This window comes from Lactuca saligna, chromosome 9 (genome assembly GCF_052625555.1).
Source record: "Lactuca saligna cultivar CGN05327 chromosome 9, ASM5262555v1, whole genome shotgun sequence".
Classification (NCBI taxonomy): Eukaryota; Viridiplantae; Streptophyta; class Magnoliopsida; order Asterales; family Asteraceae; genus Lactuca; species Lactuca saligna.
This window is the reverse complement of record NC_136425.1, coordinates 97258800-97274117: the sequence shown is the minus strand read 5'-3', so window position 1 is coordinate 97274117 and position 15318 is coordinate 97258800. Positions and strand designations below refer to the sequence as shown.

At 34.7% G+C, this 15318-nt stretch overlaps 1 protein-coding gene across 1 annotated transcript; it reads left to right on the top strand.

Moving 5' to 3' along the window:
- The first annotated feature begins 12547 nt into the window (after positions 1–12547).
- On the top strand, positions 12548–15102 carry LOC145017794 (glutathione transferase GST 23-like). Its single transcript, XM_078975747.1, has 2 exons — positions 12548–12918; positions 14440–15102. Exons 1-2 carry the CDS (start codon positions 12604–12606, stop codon positions 14797–14799), a joined length of 675 nt encoding a protein of 224 aa, XP_078831873.1. The 5' UTR covers positions 12548–12603; the 3' UTR covers positions 14800–15102.
- Positions 15103–15318: the final 216 nt, after the last annotated feature.

Genomic DNA, 15318 nt, shown 5'->3' with positions numbered 1-15318 from the left:
TTTATTAATCATTCGACACCTTTTGATCCATTTGCTTGTTCTTATTGTTTATCTGGTTATTTCTCTACCTGTTTCATTGATCTAATCGATCTTCAAGTTTATTTTTAAACTTATCAAATCTCCAAGTGTTATTTCTCTCATTTAGTCTATCCAATTGCATGGTGCCATGCAACCCAAATGGACCATGCCGGGTCGGGTCAAGTACATACCAGAAATAGTTATGGACTTAGACACCTTATCCAATAGTATCCATGCAAACATCACCTCAATCTATCCTTCTTCCATCTTCTTTTACCCCTCGGCTGAACCCCCCCCCCCCCCCTCTCCATACACACACCACCTCCATTTTTCCTTTCAAACACCTTCAAACTCTCTCAAGAACTCCTCCTTCCTTCTCCAAATTTTCGAGACTTTAGGGTGTGTTTCAAGAGTTTTTCATCAAAGTTCATCACTCTTGGTAAGTCCTTTCTTAAATCTATGGTTTAACTTCAAGATTTCATCAAAAATCTTTTCTTAACCCATATTATTTCATGATTCATACTCTTAAACTTCATAGAGATCAAAAACCATCTCAAAGAGCTTGCTAGGGCCGAAATCTTCTCATTTCTTCATCAAAAACCGAATCCATACCTCAAGGTGAGTTCATACCCCTTGTTTTTCAGTTTTTACAATGTTTTGGGGGAGGATACAAGTTAATGTGTGCTAGATCTATGTATTTGTGCATGTTATGTGTGTTTTTCTTGATTTAAGTTGTGATTAGGTGAAGAAACACTATAGATCTCAAAAATTCTAACCAAAAGTTGTGATAGTTGTGAACTAAACCATTTCTTACAACTCACTATGAAGATAAATGGGTTAAACATGTGAAGATCTACAAGAAACTAAACAAAATCTTAAAGATGGGTCATTTTTGGCAAATAAACAAAAATTTGAGACTTTTATGTCATTTACGGTGTTATAAGGATTAAAAAGAGTCATATTTGCATAAACATGAGTATTTATGTTAATCGTAATTTCAAAAGGGCTAAAAGTGTAAATTCTTACAAAATGGGCCTTAGTATGGGCTTTACGGTTTCTTGGGCTTATTTTGTGAAAATCTCAATTTTTAAGGACTAAATAGTCATTTAACACAAATTTGAGAAAAAAGTTGTAAACTTGCGGTTTTACGAGCTAAAAATAGCATTTTATTTGAATTTGGGCCTAAAATGCTATTATTACAAAATGTGGTCCGAAAATGCTATTCTATTAAAAAATGGGCTAAAAAGGTAATTTCTTATAGAAATGGGACGAAAGCAACAATAATTAATCATTTGGGTCAAAAATGTCCATTTATATGTATTTGGGCCAAAAATGTTAATATTTATGATTTTTGGGCCAAAAAAAAAAGTTTTAGCCAAAATGGGCCTCAAATATCATTTTATTAAAAATAATCCCATAAAATGAAAACTTTTAACCTTAAGGGTTTTAAAGTGTCAAATTTTCCAAAAAGCTAAATAAAATTGTATATTTTCAGTCTAATGGGCCAAACATGTCTCTATTACAAAAATTAGATATTTTTGTTGTCGTGGTAAACATCGAGCTAAAACAAACAACAAAATAATAACAATGGACGAAATACATCGATAACATATTTATTGGGCCTTATACTCTCGTTACATGGCTAATGGACCTTAGGGATCCATTTAAGTGTATATTGGGCCTACATTTCCATGTCATGTTAATTGGGCCTTTATGGTCCATTTACATGTTAATTTGGGCCTAAGTTATGGATCACATGTTTATTGGGCCTTGGTGGTTCATTTACATACCTATTGGGCCTGAATTACCCTTTTACATTTTTATTTGGGCCTTAGTGGTCCATCCGCATGCTAATTGGGCTTAAATTAAAACTCATATGTTTATTGGGCCTTAAATGCCCCTTACATATCTGTTGGACTTCATACAATCACTTACATACTTTGGATTTGAAAACTTAAAACATATACGTAAACCTTATACATGGTGTGATAGAGTACTCGTAAGCAAGTTGGGGATTTAGTGAGACTTATCGGTTGACACCTTTGAGTGTATGATCATAGCATGTAGTTATAACTAGAGTCTCCTGGAGGGAGAGCGGGAGTTTGTGTATAGATCTATGCAGGGTGACACCCCCCCCCCCCCACGCTTTAGTAGTTCGCTACAGCTAGACTAGGCCAATCTAGGGCGACAAACCTTACCTTAATTAAACCGGAACTTAAAAATGCCAAGACACGCGCATTACTCATTATCAAGCATGGTTGTAACGGATCACTTAGAGACTAAATCCATCAAAGATTTCGGTTTAGTTATACAAATCTTGACAAAACTAAAAAGATACATTCATCGACAGTCAGTTTTGGGAATTTACGATTACAATACTCTTAAAAATAGAAAATGTTGGATTTTCTGGGATGAATACATCTGCACATTACTTTTACTCACGGCAGAAAACACAGGAGTTTCTGGGTTGCATTTCATATACATTTCCAAAAACGGAAAACACACGTGCATTAATACTTGATTTGGTCACATCACATTCAAACCATTTTTCCGAAAATATCGGATTTTCTGGTGTTTTACGAACAATACAAAGTCTTTCACTCAAACATGCTTATGCACTCTCCAACATTATATATGTCGACGCTTTCAGAATAACTTGTATTCTTAGGAAATCGTTAAGCAGAAAGGTCTACAGGGAATGTGGAATTTATTGTATTTTTGTTATCACCGTACAATGAACATTTTTTTGGCATGTAACTTATGATATTATACTTGATGTAAATAATGTTGGTTGTATTTTTATATGTATGATGATGGTGTTGTCTTGTTTCAATTATATACATTGTGATGATGTTACAAGATGAAATCATGCACAAGCCCCCGTACGTTTCCGCCGTCTGGTTCGGGAGTGTGACAATTATAGGTCATGATGACGTGTTGGTTTCATATTTTTTTTTTTCAGTTTGCATTTAGCCCCAACATTTACGTATGAGTTTGTATTTAGCCCTAACATTTTTTTGTTCCCCATTTGCCATTTTTAAAAAAAAAATCATTCTATCCATTTTCCAAACGCGAATAGATATTTTAAAATGTGATATCTTAAAAAGAAAAAAGAAAAATGTGACATCCCCATTATCTCGGCCAGAAAATACTGATTTTGTTTATGCTTTATAAAAATCAGAGTACCTATCTTAACAAAAATGTTGCGGAATTTGTTCTGTAACACCCGTTTATTTATTAGTTAAATAAATAAATAAATGACCGGATAGTAGCCCTAAAATCGATAATTATTTAGCAAGGTGTTGATCTCGAGGAGCTAATCGTTATAATTTTAGAGATTTGGGGGTTAAAATGTAAGTTTCGAATTTATTTTGTAAGTAATTGCGAAGGCAGGGACCGCTTGTTATATTATTGGGATTTATTATGAAAATATTTATGAAGACAGGGGCTCCATGGTAACTATTTGAATTTAATTTGAAATAAAAGGTGGAAGGAGGGGCTAATTCGGTCATTATGGAAATAATGCTTATAGGGCTCGGGAGTATATAACTGTTGCCTACCCTAACCCTAAGGTGAACCTCTCCAGCCGCCATGGGAGAAGTCAGCCACCACCACCTCCCTTCTGTTCGCTGTTCCAATCAACGGAGATTACTACCACCTCGCCATTGAGTACCGCCGGCTGCTACGCTGCTATGGAAGGTCGCTATTGCGATGCTGCTGCCGGAGAACCGCCGAGGGTCGATGAAGACGGTGAGCCGTCATTCGCCAAGGTGGCCTTTGCTGAGCTTTATTGCCATTGTTTTCCGCCACCACTGGTACCACCCTTCGCTGCTTGTTCTTCTTCGCTCGTAGCTCTGTGACGACCCGCCGATGCGCCACCCGCTGACGACGAAGCTTCTTCTGCCTCTGCTGATGTCAATGGTAGCTCTTGTCGCCGCCGACGACGGGGACTTGCTAGCAAGCGAACGTTTTTCGCTGCTGCTGCTGTCGTGTTTGTGTATGTGTATCGATGCTCCTCTGTGGCGTGTAAAGGGTTGCTCGTTGTACAAAAAAGCTCAAGGAGAACCACCTTGCCATCATTTTTTTCTCTGCCACCTTCGACCACCATGTGTGGGGTGGCTATGGGTACATTTTGGTGTGTGCGTGTTTATCCCGAGGGAGTGTAGTATGGAGTAGTGTTGGCTGGAGTTTCGAAAAAAGCCACCGCAGCCACCACCGTGAGGTGGTGGCTGCTGCCATGTGTCGCCTGTGTATGTTTGTTTATTTTAGTATAGTTAGTGTGTATGTGTTTTATTTTGTGAGCTCATTGTAATTGTAAAAATTGGAATAATGGAAACAAATCTCAAACCACCACCGTAGGGTGGTGGCTGCCGCCTCCCGCCACCACCGGCCGCCGTATCGGGTGGCGGTGTGCCTTGTCTTGATTGTGTTGATTTGTTTGGAGGGTTTGAAACCCTAATGGACCTAAGGAAGCCCTAATGGGCCCAATAAGACTTAATGGACCCTAATAAAACCCTAATGGGCTTAACGACATTCTAGTGTGCCTAGTAGGCCCAATAAAGCCCTAATTGATCTAGAAGCCCAACAAGTTAATAAATGGGTTGGTCTTTGGGTTGGAAAACACTAATGTCAATTAAACCCTAATTTTGAGAATTAATCGGGACACACAAGAATTATTTAATAACTTGAGATGTTAAATAATAAACTTTGGCAAAGATTAATCTAAGCGATAATGGACTTAATGGATTAAGTCCTTAATGGGTTAAGTAGGAAACTTAACCCTAATCATCATTTTATGATAAACCCTAATTTCACTTGGGTTTATTGTTGGGCCTTTCTATTGGGCCTTGATGATTTGGGTTATTAACTGGACTATCCAAGATCAAGAAAATGATCTAGAGTAATTTAATGGGCTTAGGGTAAGGCCCATGTAAGGGGCTTGGGCCCAATTTGGAAAATTAGGCCATAGATGGGCCAAGGTTTGGGCCTTAATGAGTATATGATGTTGGGCCTTAGAATGAGACCATGTATAGGCCTAGGCCCAATTTGGAAAATGGGGCCATGTGTTGGGCTTTGATTCCTAGTTGACTTTGGGCTTACGGATTGGGCCTTGGGCTTGAATAAGCCAAGTTAGGATTAATGTAGTAATTACCCAAAGAATATACTTATGGTTATGTATTGTGACCCAATTATTAATTGGGTGTTATTTTGGTGTTGACAGTTCGGGAATCTGTCAGCCAGCAGCTCGGGTCGAGTCTGCGGGACTTCAGCAAGTGTGGGGTTGTGTCTTCGAGACTTCAGCAATGTGAGGTGAGTTACCTTCCAGTAGCGGTGGGTCTACGACCACAATGTCGGCCCACCAGTAGGAGTTGTATGTTAGATGTTTGTCTTTGTGATATCATCTATGTTTGCTACTACCTAATACGTTATATGCTGGCATGATATGTTATATGTGATAGTAGTAGAGTTCGGTTGTTAGGACCGAAGGGTAGGTCAGACACCCCAGATATGTCTGACAGTATATGATGATATGTTTATATGATGACATGATATGTTATATGTGATAGTGGTAGTATGAGGGGAATAGTCCCCAAGTTCAGTTGTTAGGAACGAAGGGTAGTTCAGACACCCCAGATATGTCTGATAATCTGTTACGTTATGATATGTGATAGTAGTAGTAGTAGTAGGGGGCGAAATAGTCCCCGAGGTTCGGTCGTTAGGACCGAAGGGTAGTCAGCACCCCAGAATGGCTTGACACGTGTAGTCATCACCCAAGAATGGCTTGACACGGGTAGGTCGGCACCCCAGAATGGTCGTACCGGGTAGGTAGGGCACCCTAGAAATGCCTAACAGTATGTATGCTATGTGATTGTATGGTATGTGGTATGATGGGGTAACTCACTAAGCTTTGTGCTTATGGTTTAGAGTTTTGGTTTCAGGTACTCGTTTTTTAAGGAAAGGAGCCGGCTTGATCGCAGTGCATCACACTATGTTTTCCGCACATGAGATCCTTGGGATTACACTCTCATACGGTTTTATGTTTTGATTATTGACATTTTGGTTTGGCACGGGATGTTATTATGAATGTTTTATACTGATGGTTTTATGTAATAACTTATTTAAAAAACGAAATTTTTGGCCTTGAAATTTGGGATGTTACATGTTCCCAGTGAAACATGATAAATACGTTATCAAAGTATTTCCGAAGAAAAGTATTTTTATTCATTTTAAAACATTTGGGATGTAATCGTCAATACAGAAACATAAGCATAAACAGAACTTACATTCATTATCGCTAGTGATTTATATCTTCTTAATCTCTTAGTGTAATGTGACTTCATATCAACACCTATGATATAAATAAATTGAGTGGGTCAGGTTGGGAAACCTGGTGAGTACATAGGGTTTTCAACCGACAATAATATAATTATTATGTTTAATCATCAAACAGTTAACCCAATTACCCATCCCCATTATCTTCATTAATCTACCCTAAGAATCAACTATTTCTCGTCTATTCATTCCTAAGGATTATCCTAAGGAATAGGTACGAAGTCCATCGTTTTCAATGACACAACTGTCAAGCACATCTGCTAGTTCTATCACTTAGGCGCAGCTGCCATAATTGTGATATTCTATATTAGGCGTAGCTGCCAGTATTGTCCTTTGAGCACCGCTGCTAGGGTTATATCTTTATTGACAGTATCGTTTTCGAGAGTCCACTCGCAATTCATCTCAATGAGTTTTTAGAGTACACTGGTGAAAACATCATTCACAACATCTACAGGTAGCAGGCCTGCTAGTGTTCCACTGGACTGTCTAGAATAGTCTGTGGTTGTCATCCATACTCTGCTAGATGATGGGGCCAACATTTGGGAACAAGGCTTCTCACATTGTCCACCTCTCACCCTTAGCTCATGGTCTATATCACCTCTCAACTCATCATCCAACTCATATTTCATCTACCCATGTTTTACCCAACATATTACATATATATAAATACATATATAGTTTAAATCATATAAAACTCGTATAAAATCGTTCATCCAACATAGATAGAAAGTACACATATAATATGCACACATAACATCTAGTTTATATAAAATACTTCATATCTAAGTGTAAGATAAAAGGGACCATGCATTCACTTGAAAAGGTGGTGAATCCGAACTCAGACAACGCTTCGCTTCTTAAAATTAATTTCCTTCGACGAAACCTAATATTATTACCACTAGAGTTTAGTCTATTATTTGCCGACTAATTAATAGTCTATATACTATTACTATTATATAAGTATTAAACAATACTTATATAACCCATAATAATAGCCCAAGTACTTATTATAAGTTCCTAATAACGTTACTATAATTAAATAAAAATTATATTAAAAATAGCGTAGGTGTAGCTCACTTACAGGGGGTTTTGATAGAAAACCGGGCTTTGCTTGGAGCAGCGTTCCCGAGCCAAAAATTTCTTTTTCTCGGAGCCGTCAAGCACTCCGGGGCTTCCGCCTCGTGCTAGGGAGGTTCCATAGGCTTTTCGGGGGGTTTCGGGGCTAGAGAGAGAGATAGAGAGAGAGAGAGAGAGATAGTAAAGAGAAGAAAGAATGGGAAATTTGTGAAGAAAATGAGAGTGGGAGAGGTTCTATTTATAGGGTGAAAAATGGCTGAACTTGGTGCCACATTTCACCATCTAGTGGCAAGACTTAGGGAGAAAGCAATGGCCAAGCTTGTGCCACATCACCCATTTTCGCACAACACACTTCCGACTTCTAAAACCCATAACTTTCACATACGAACCCCGTTTTTGACATTCTTTATATCCACGTGTAGGTAAAAGTAAGATCTACAACTTACATTTTGACTCTGTCGGCTAATTCTCGGCCGATCTTATATTTAATAGTACGAGGAGATTAAAATGTTAAATATCGGCGTAAAATTCATAACTTCTACATACGGACCCTGTTTTCGTCTGTCTTTTTACCATTGAGTTCCTATTAACGAGTTCTTCAATTCTCATTTAGGTCGCGTAGGCCATAAAACGCTCGATCTAAATTCGAGTTTCGGGTCGTGCACTGTTATGCCAAATCTTAGAAAATTCATAACTTCCTCATACGAACTCAGATTTTGGTGTTCTTTTTTTGTATGTTCTCGGTTTAACGTATTCTACGAATTTTGTTCATGTTACTAAGGCTAAAAAGTCTTCTATCATAAATTCACTATTTACGTCTCCCGGTGTCGTGTCGGTTTTGCCGTAAAACTTCAACGGGTCATAACTTCTTCATTATAGTTCTTTATATGTACGGAACCTTTGTAACATATACTACACCCTGGTTAAGATTAATCCTTCTAAATAATCTTCCATCAAAAACTTATTTTTGTTGCTCATCGTCTCTAAATTGACTAGCCCGGATCTGCGAGCGTTACAAAAAATACGAAGGTAAGTCGAAACTGCGAGTTCTCTTTGAAGGGCAGGCGTGTTAGCTATTAAGTCAATGACTTTGCTTTTTTGTATTTGCAGTGTTTGTTGTCTTTAATGTACACGTGCATTTTAAAATGAAGGAAAAGACCAATTGTATGTTTTGAGTGTGTGATATCTAATAAACAATGTCATTCTAATCTTTGAGTCAATCAAACTTGTTCTTTCATTTATAACACATTTAAGATCAATTGATTATTTTTAATGACATATTTGTTGAGAAGCCAAATGTTTCTAAATAATCAAAATTGCGGCTTCTCCTTGAGGGGTGGGGCATGTTAGCTAGTAAGTTAATGACTCTTTTTTTGTATTATCGGCGTTTGTTGTATTTAATATACACATGTATTTTAAAATGAAGGTAAAAGATCTAGTGTAAGTCTTGAGTATGTGACATCTAATAAACAATATAACATGCTAAACTTTAAATAAATCAAAATTGTTAATTTATTCGTAACTCATCTAGTAAACAATTGTTTATTTGTAATGACATATTTGTTGAGAAACCAAATATTTCTAATGATATATTTATTAAGAAATCAAAGAAATGATAACTTTTATTGGCTCACATACTAACATCTCACATCGTTTATTAGTTGTCTCGAACTTGAGACTTGGAGTAGGTCTTTTTTCTTCATTTTTAAAATATATGTGTGCATTAAATACAACAACCACTAATAATACAAAAAGGAGAGTCATTGGCTTACTGTCTAACACGTCCCGCCCTCAAGGAGAAGTCGCAATTTCGATTAATGCCTTTGTTTTTTCCTTTTTCATTTTAAGTTATTACGTTTGAAAATACATATTCATGACTTGACAATGACTAAAATGAATTTTTTTTTAAATAATCACAAATGGGGAACAAAATAAATTTTGGAGCTAAATGCAAACTCATATGTAAATGTTGTGGCTAAATGTATACTGAAAAAATACGAAATCGACACGTCATCATGATCTGTTGGTGATTGGCTAAGGGCCCGAAAATAAAACATTTTCTAAAAATATAATGGCAAATAAGAAACAAAAAGTAAAATTTATGCTAAAACAGAATAAGAATAAGATTGTATATATAATGACTTTTATTGCATAAACTCTCCTAATAGAAAAAATGAAATCGTGCATGGTTGAATTGTGAATTTTATTGCATAAACTCTCCTAACAGAAAAAATGAAAATCGTGCATGGTTGAATTGTGAACTTAAATAACACGTAATGCTAAACTATATGAGCCTACATGTATTTCTTTATTTACTAGACCATATTAATTTTTTATTTATTAATGAAATTCTTTCTATTCTTGTAAATCATATTTACTTTAATAAATAAAAATCTTTTTGTCGCATATCATACTCTTATTGATTTGCTACATCTCATTTTGTGGTTATTTTTAATTAAATTTATTCCACTTGATATTTTGTAGTTTTTTTTTTTTTCATTTTATCAAATTTCACATAATATTTAAATGTAATAATTATAATAGATGTAATAATAAATGCATATCAATTTCATTAACTGACTTTCTTTTAATTTTAAAAATTGTAAATTAAAACCTTATTAGTTTTCTTTGTTTATTTGTCTAAATTATTCGTTTAAATTAAAAAACACATTAATTTTAATAATTCAGTATGTTTCTAATTATCTTATAAAGACAAAATTGCAAAAATGGTATGTATTTTTTTTGAGATTTTAATCAAAACATTAGCTTTTTTGTATTGTGGTCCTTTTGTATTAATTTGTACGTGAAAATAGTTCATTTGAAAATTAAAATTACTAAATTATCCTTTTATATATTTTTTATATGTTTTTCTATTTAACTTAATGGGGCCCACACCATAATCTCTCTCTCTCTCTCTCTCTCTCTCTCTCTCTCTCTCTCTCTCTCTCTCTCTCTCTCTCTCTCTCTCTCTCTCTCATTAACAAAAGCTCCACAATTTTGACCTGGAAAGATTGAACCTTTCTTTGAATCCATCGGGTCAAGTTATTTCTACTGTATGCATTTTGATTTCTTGGAACCTAATTCCACATATAGATCTTTTCTCTTATAGCAATTTTGGGATACGTTTTCGAGCAATTGAGGGTTTATTTCTTGATGGCATCATCTACGATTAAGCATGTCGGAGATCACCACCGGCGTCCATCTTCCGCAAGGGACATACCGGCGGGATGCTGTAATCTTGCAAAGGAGCAGGACCAGTGACAATCGAACATGTGTTATTGGTGTTGAGAGAGACAAAAGACGAGAGAGAATCACAATTTCGGGGGTTGTTTAATTTATTTGATACATCAAACGTAGGGTACTTGGATTCTGTTCAGATCGAGGTAAGGCTATCGGCGATGCAATTCCGACGGATTACAAGTATGTGAAAGAGTTACTTAGGGTTTGCGATGCAAATAGCGATGAAAGAGTTGATTATCAGGAGTTCAGAAGGTACATGGATGACAAGGAGCTTGAGCTTTATCATATTTTCCAAGCCATTGATGTCGAACATAATGGTTGCATTTTATCGGAAGAGCTCTATGATGCTCTCGGTAAGGCTGGTATTATACCATACTTCCCCCTTTTATCTTCTCTGCAATTACTTCCATTTTTCCATGAAGTTTACAATTCTGTAATCAACAAGAACAAATTAAAACACCCTTCGAGTTGTCTTCCTCTTATTCATCATGGTAGCTTTTCTTCTGCAGGGATAGAACTTGATGATGACGAACTAGCAAGCTTGAAACCACCTTTTATGTTCTCTGCAATTTACTTCCATTTTTCCATTAAGTGTATTTATTCTTGCAAGGATCGTTTTTCTCCCCCAAGCCTTCCCTGTCACTACCTCGTTCGTGATTAGCCTTCTCGATCAAATGAAAACCAAGGACTGGAGGTCCCTTTTCCCGTCGCCCATCGAATTGCTAATAAGTGCTGAAATCTTGCAGATTGTTGTCGGTGATTCAATGTTATTAAGACATGAATCTTGCAGAGGTGGAGGAGAAGATAGATTGATGTATAAGATTAAAGAAGATGATTATTGTGGTGTGTTGTGTGAGTTTTTTTAGGAAGAAGACGATTATACATGAGAGAGAGATTATACATGAGAGAGAGAGAGAGATTATACATGAGAGAGAGGTGGACTTATTTTTATATTTAATAATAATAATAATTTTAAAAAGTGAAAGAAGAACCAAAACTGCATAAAAAGGACCTACAATCCAAAGTAGTTGATGTTTGGACTAAAATATCCAAAAAATGCATAAAACATGTACCAATTTTGCAATTTTGTCTCAGTTCAAAATTTTAAATGTTTAGAATTTCATATTTAATTTTTCTTTTAAATGAACTCTTGTAATTTTACGCATAGTAAATATTAGACAACGATAAAAAAAACGAAACACAAAAATATGTATTAGTAATTTATGAACAATAAATGAAAACACAAAAATGAATTTAGGTTACTTATTTTAAAGTGTGAAATAACCACTAAACTAAATAGTGGAGATAAAAACCCACTAGCGATTGGATTTTTTAATATAAAATATACAAATTCTTACTCCAAATCCTGAAAATCATCTTATATTGATTTGAATGAAACAGGTGAAAATAATTTGTGTTCGTGTTTTATTTCAGCCCATACTTCTTATGGTCATGTTCCGCGATTGAAAGATTTTCGGGAGAATTCGTTGAAGGGCAAAACAGTGTCACGAAATAACAAAAGTTCGATTAAACAGTGTTTGACCATTCATATACTATTTCACAAATTAAATTATATTTGCAAAAGCACATTTTGCAAAATTACTGATTATTTGTGGTAAATATAAAAAATAGTCATTCATAGTGAACACAGCTTCCATTTCAATATTTTAGTGATTGATTATCCAAAAATTAAAATATATGGGTTAAGTGGGGACAAAGACTGAAAGCTATGCTACTTATAATTCAAATCAAACAAGTCATCACGTCCTTAAAGGAAAATGAATTAAATATCAGATCATGCTTGACCACATAAATAAGATATATGTCACATCTTGAAGGTAAAAAAGGAATCAAATATCAAATTGAATTATTGATCATAGGTGACAATGCTATAAGAGTGAATGCTAGGCCAAAATAGAAGAACAAACTATTAAAATGGCAGGAGATAAAGTGAAGCTATTGGGATTTTGGGGGAGCCCTTTCACGCTACGTGTGAAATGGGCACTAAGCATAAAAGAGATTGAATATGAGTATGTTGAAGAAGATCTTCCAAATAAAAGTCCAATGCTTTTGCAATACAACCCTGTGTACAAAAAGATACCAATTCTTGTACACAATGGTAAACCAATCGTGGAGTCACTTGTGATCCTTGAATACATAGATGAGACATGGAAAAATCATCCACTTCTTCCCGAAGATCCTTTTGAGAGGGCAAGATCTCGTTTTTGGGCAAAATTTGTAGATGACAAGGTAACTTTTATATCTAAAAACTAACTTTTATGAAGAACATAGATTTGTGAAGTAGTTTGTATTTGGTATGCTCATGGTTAAATAAGGAGTTTTATCTTTTTTGAGTGTTTGTGGCTGTGGACTCGCCAAATATGTGACTTATTATTATGTATTAATTGGTAATACCCTTACAGCTCTTAGTTTGTACATTCGGTAAGATGGTAGTGAATAGATTTTTTGAATTGTAATTTTTATATCTTATGTAAACTCTAAAATATATATACAAAAAGGAATTAATAATTGTATTTATGAATTTATAAGAACACTATCTAACTATGTGATTTTAATTCTATTTCATGCAAAATGATCTTAATATCTTATACAAACTTTGTGAAAAAAATGAGTTTGTCAACAATTTTATGGACACTGTACCATATATTAATTACCTTTTAAAAGGTTAATTTTAAATATTGTAAATAAAAATTAAATAATTTCGATCAAATTCTTTATACAGCAATTGTTTTATTTTATTACCAATTTATTTATTTATAAATGACTTTTTATTACGAACTATGCATCTATGCTTTAGGGGTTAAATATAGTATATGTAAATTGATGCATATATTGGTTTGTATTGAAATATGACTACATATTTTTAAACATGTTAAATTATTTTTGGGAAAGGGAAACAAACTACCTGTTGTTCCCAAACACTGATTTATACATTTTATCATATCAAGAGGTAAGTAACATGAAGGTTTATCCCGAACCGACGATTATGAGCTGTATAGAATGTATAACATGCATGTTACTAATAATTTTGTTTTTTATATTTTCACCAAAGTCTTAATTTTTGTTACGAAACAAATAAGTTTTGGAAAAGGAACCTTTCTAACAATGGTTAGCTTTCTTGCACATGCACCCATTAATCCTCTATTGCGAAATTAGGTTGTACCTCATTTCTTAGAGTCCATGTCAAAAGGGGCTTGTTGAACATTACTCAATAGTTTCCTCATAATATCTTTCAGGTGTCTTATCATGACACCACAACCCACTAATTGTTTCTTTTGGGGGACAATCATTTTTACCAACATCTTGTAAATTTTAGAGACAAATTTTCCAAAACGGAAATATTATATTTTCTTGGACAATTTATTGTTTTTTTTTTTTTTTTTTTTTTTTAAGAAAGACTAACTCATGTATCCTTTTTTTTCTTTCATAAATTGAAGTACAAGCCTTGTAGCATTTTTATTTTTATTTTTTTGAGACAAAGGGTTCATAATATCATTGAAGAACACAAATACTATTTTTATGCAAGTGACTAAATTTTAGCCAGATGTCCAAGCTGTTTTTTAAGAATACCAAAATACATAAAACATAAACCATAATGAAGAGTCTGAATGTCTTTGATAAGTCGTAATATTAATAACGCGTCAAGTAGTCAAATTAGCCTTAAAATCCCCTAAAAGTGCTTTATCTTACTTTAAACGCAACACCTCAAGATTTATTTCATGGAAAAAAAAATTGTTTTTTTCCTTCCAGTGCGTGCCAACAATTTTTCAGACGTTTTCAAGTACAAGCGACTTAAAAGATAAGGCTGCAAAGGAGACTCGAGAGAATCTGAAGACTCTTGAGAGTAGTTTGAACCCGAATAAACCCTTCTTTGGAGGCGAAAAATTAGGCTTTGTGGACATCACAGTTGCTTGGCTTGGCATCTGGGCTCAAATGGTCGAGAAAATTGTTGACGTTAAACTTTTGGATGATAAGGACACACCTTTGTTGAATGCATGGTTTAGATATCTTATTGACTTACCTGTTATTAAGGACAATATTCCCTCTCTCGACAGATTACTAGCTCATAACAAAGATTTTCACGACCAGCTTATTGCTACTAACAGTTGATGTCTCTGACTCTCGATAGAACATGTGCCAATGAACTTGGTTTTCCTTCACACATGTTGGCCCATCAGTGATCCATGAGGTATTGTTGGTGAATATCTGTCAATAAATGTTTCCCGTATTTGGGGTATGAAATACATTTTGTTAGCCTAATAAATATCAAGTTTCAGAGCTAAACTTAGGGAAGAATAAGATGCATGTAATCAGGTGTGTTATTGGTGCGTGAGTGCACAACATTTAAATAGATAACAAAGTTTATGTATGTAAGATTGAATTATGGGGTGTTTGGGATTGCTTGTTTAATAAGTTCATCTTTTTGTTAAAAATTTTATTTGTTTATCCAATACAAAAATAAAGTTTAAAAGTGTTTGAATTAGTTAAAACACAACAAACTAATATATATTTTTTTTACAGTTAGAAAAATTTTATCGATATATTTAAAATGCCCAAAATGACAAGGTGTGAAAAAGTTGATTGGTATATGTGTCCGTAATTATTACGAAAAGAGAAAAAAACAAGGTT

Coding starts and splice junctions, on each gene's coding strand:
- LOC145017794 (XM_078975747.1), top strand. CDS start 12,604: ATGGCAGGAGATAAAGTGAAGCTATTGGGATTTTGGGGGAGCCCTTTC. Junction 12,919..14,439: donor CAAAATTTGTAGATGACAAG/GTAACTTTTATA, acceptor TTTTCCTTCCAG/TGCGTGCCAACAATTTTTCA.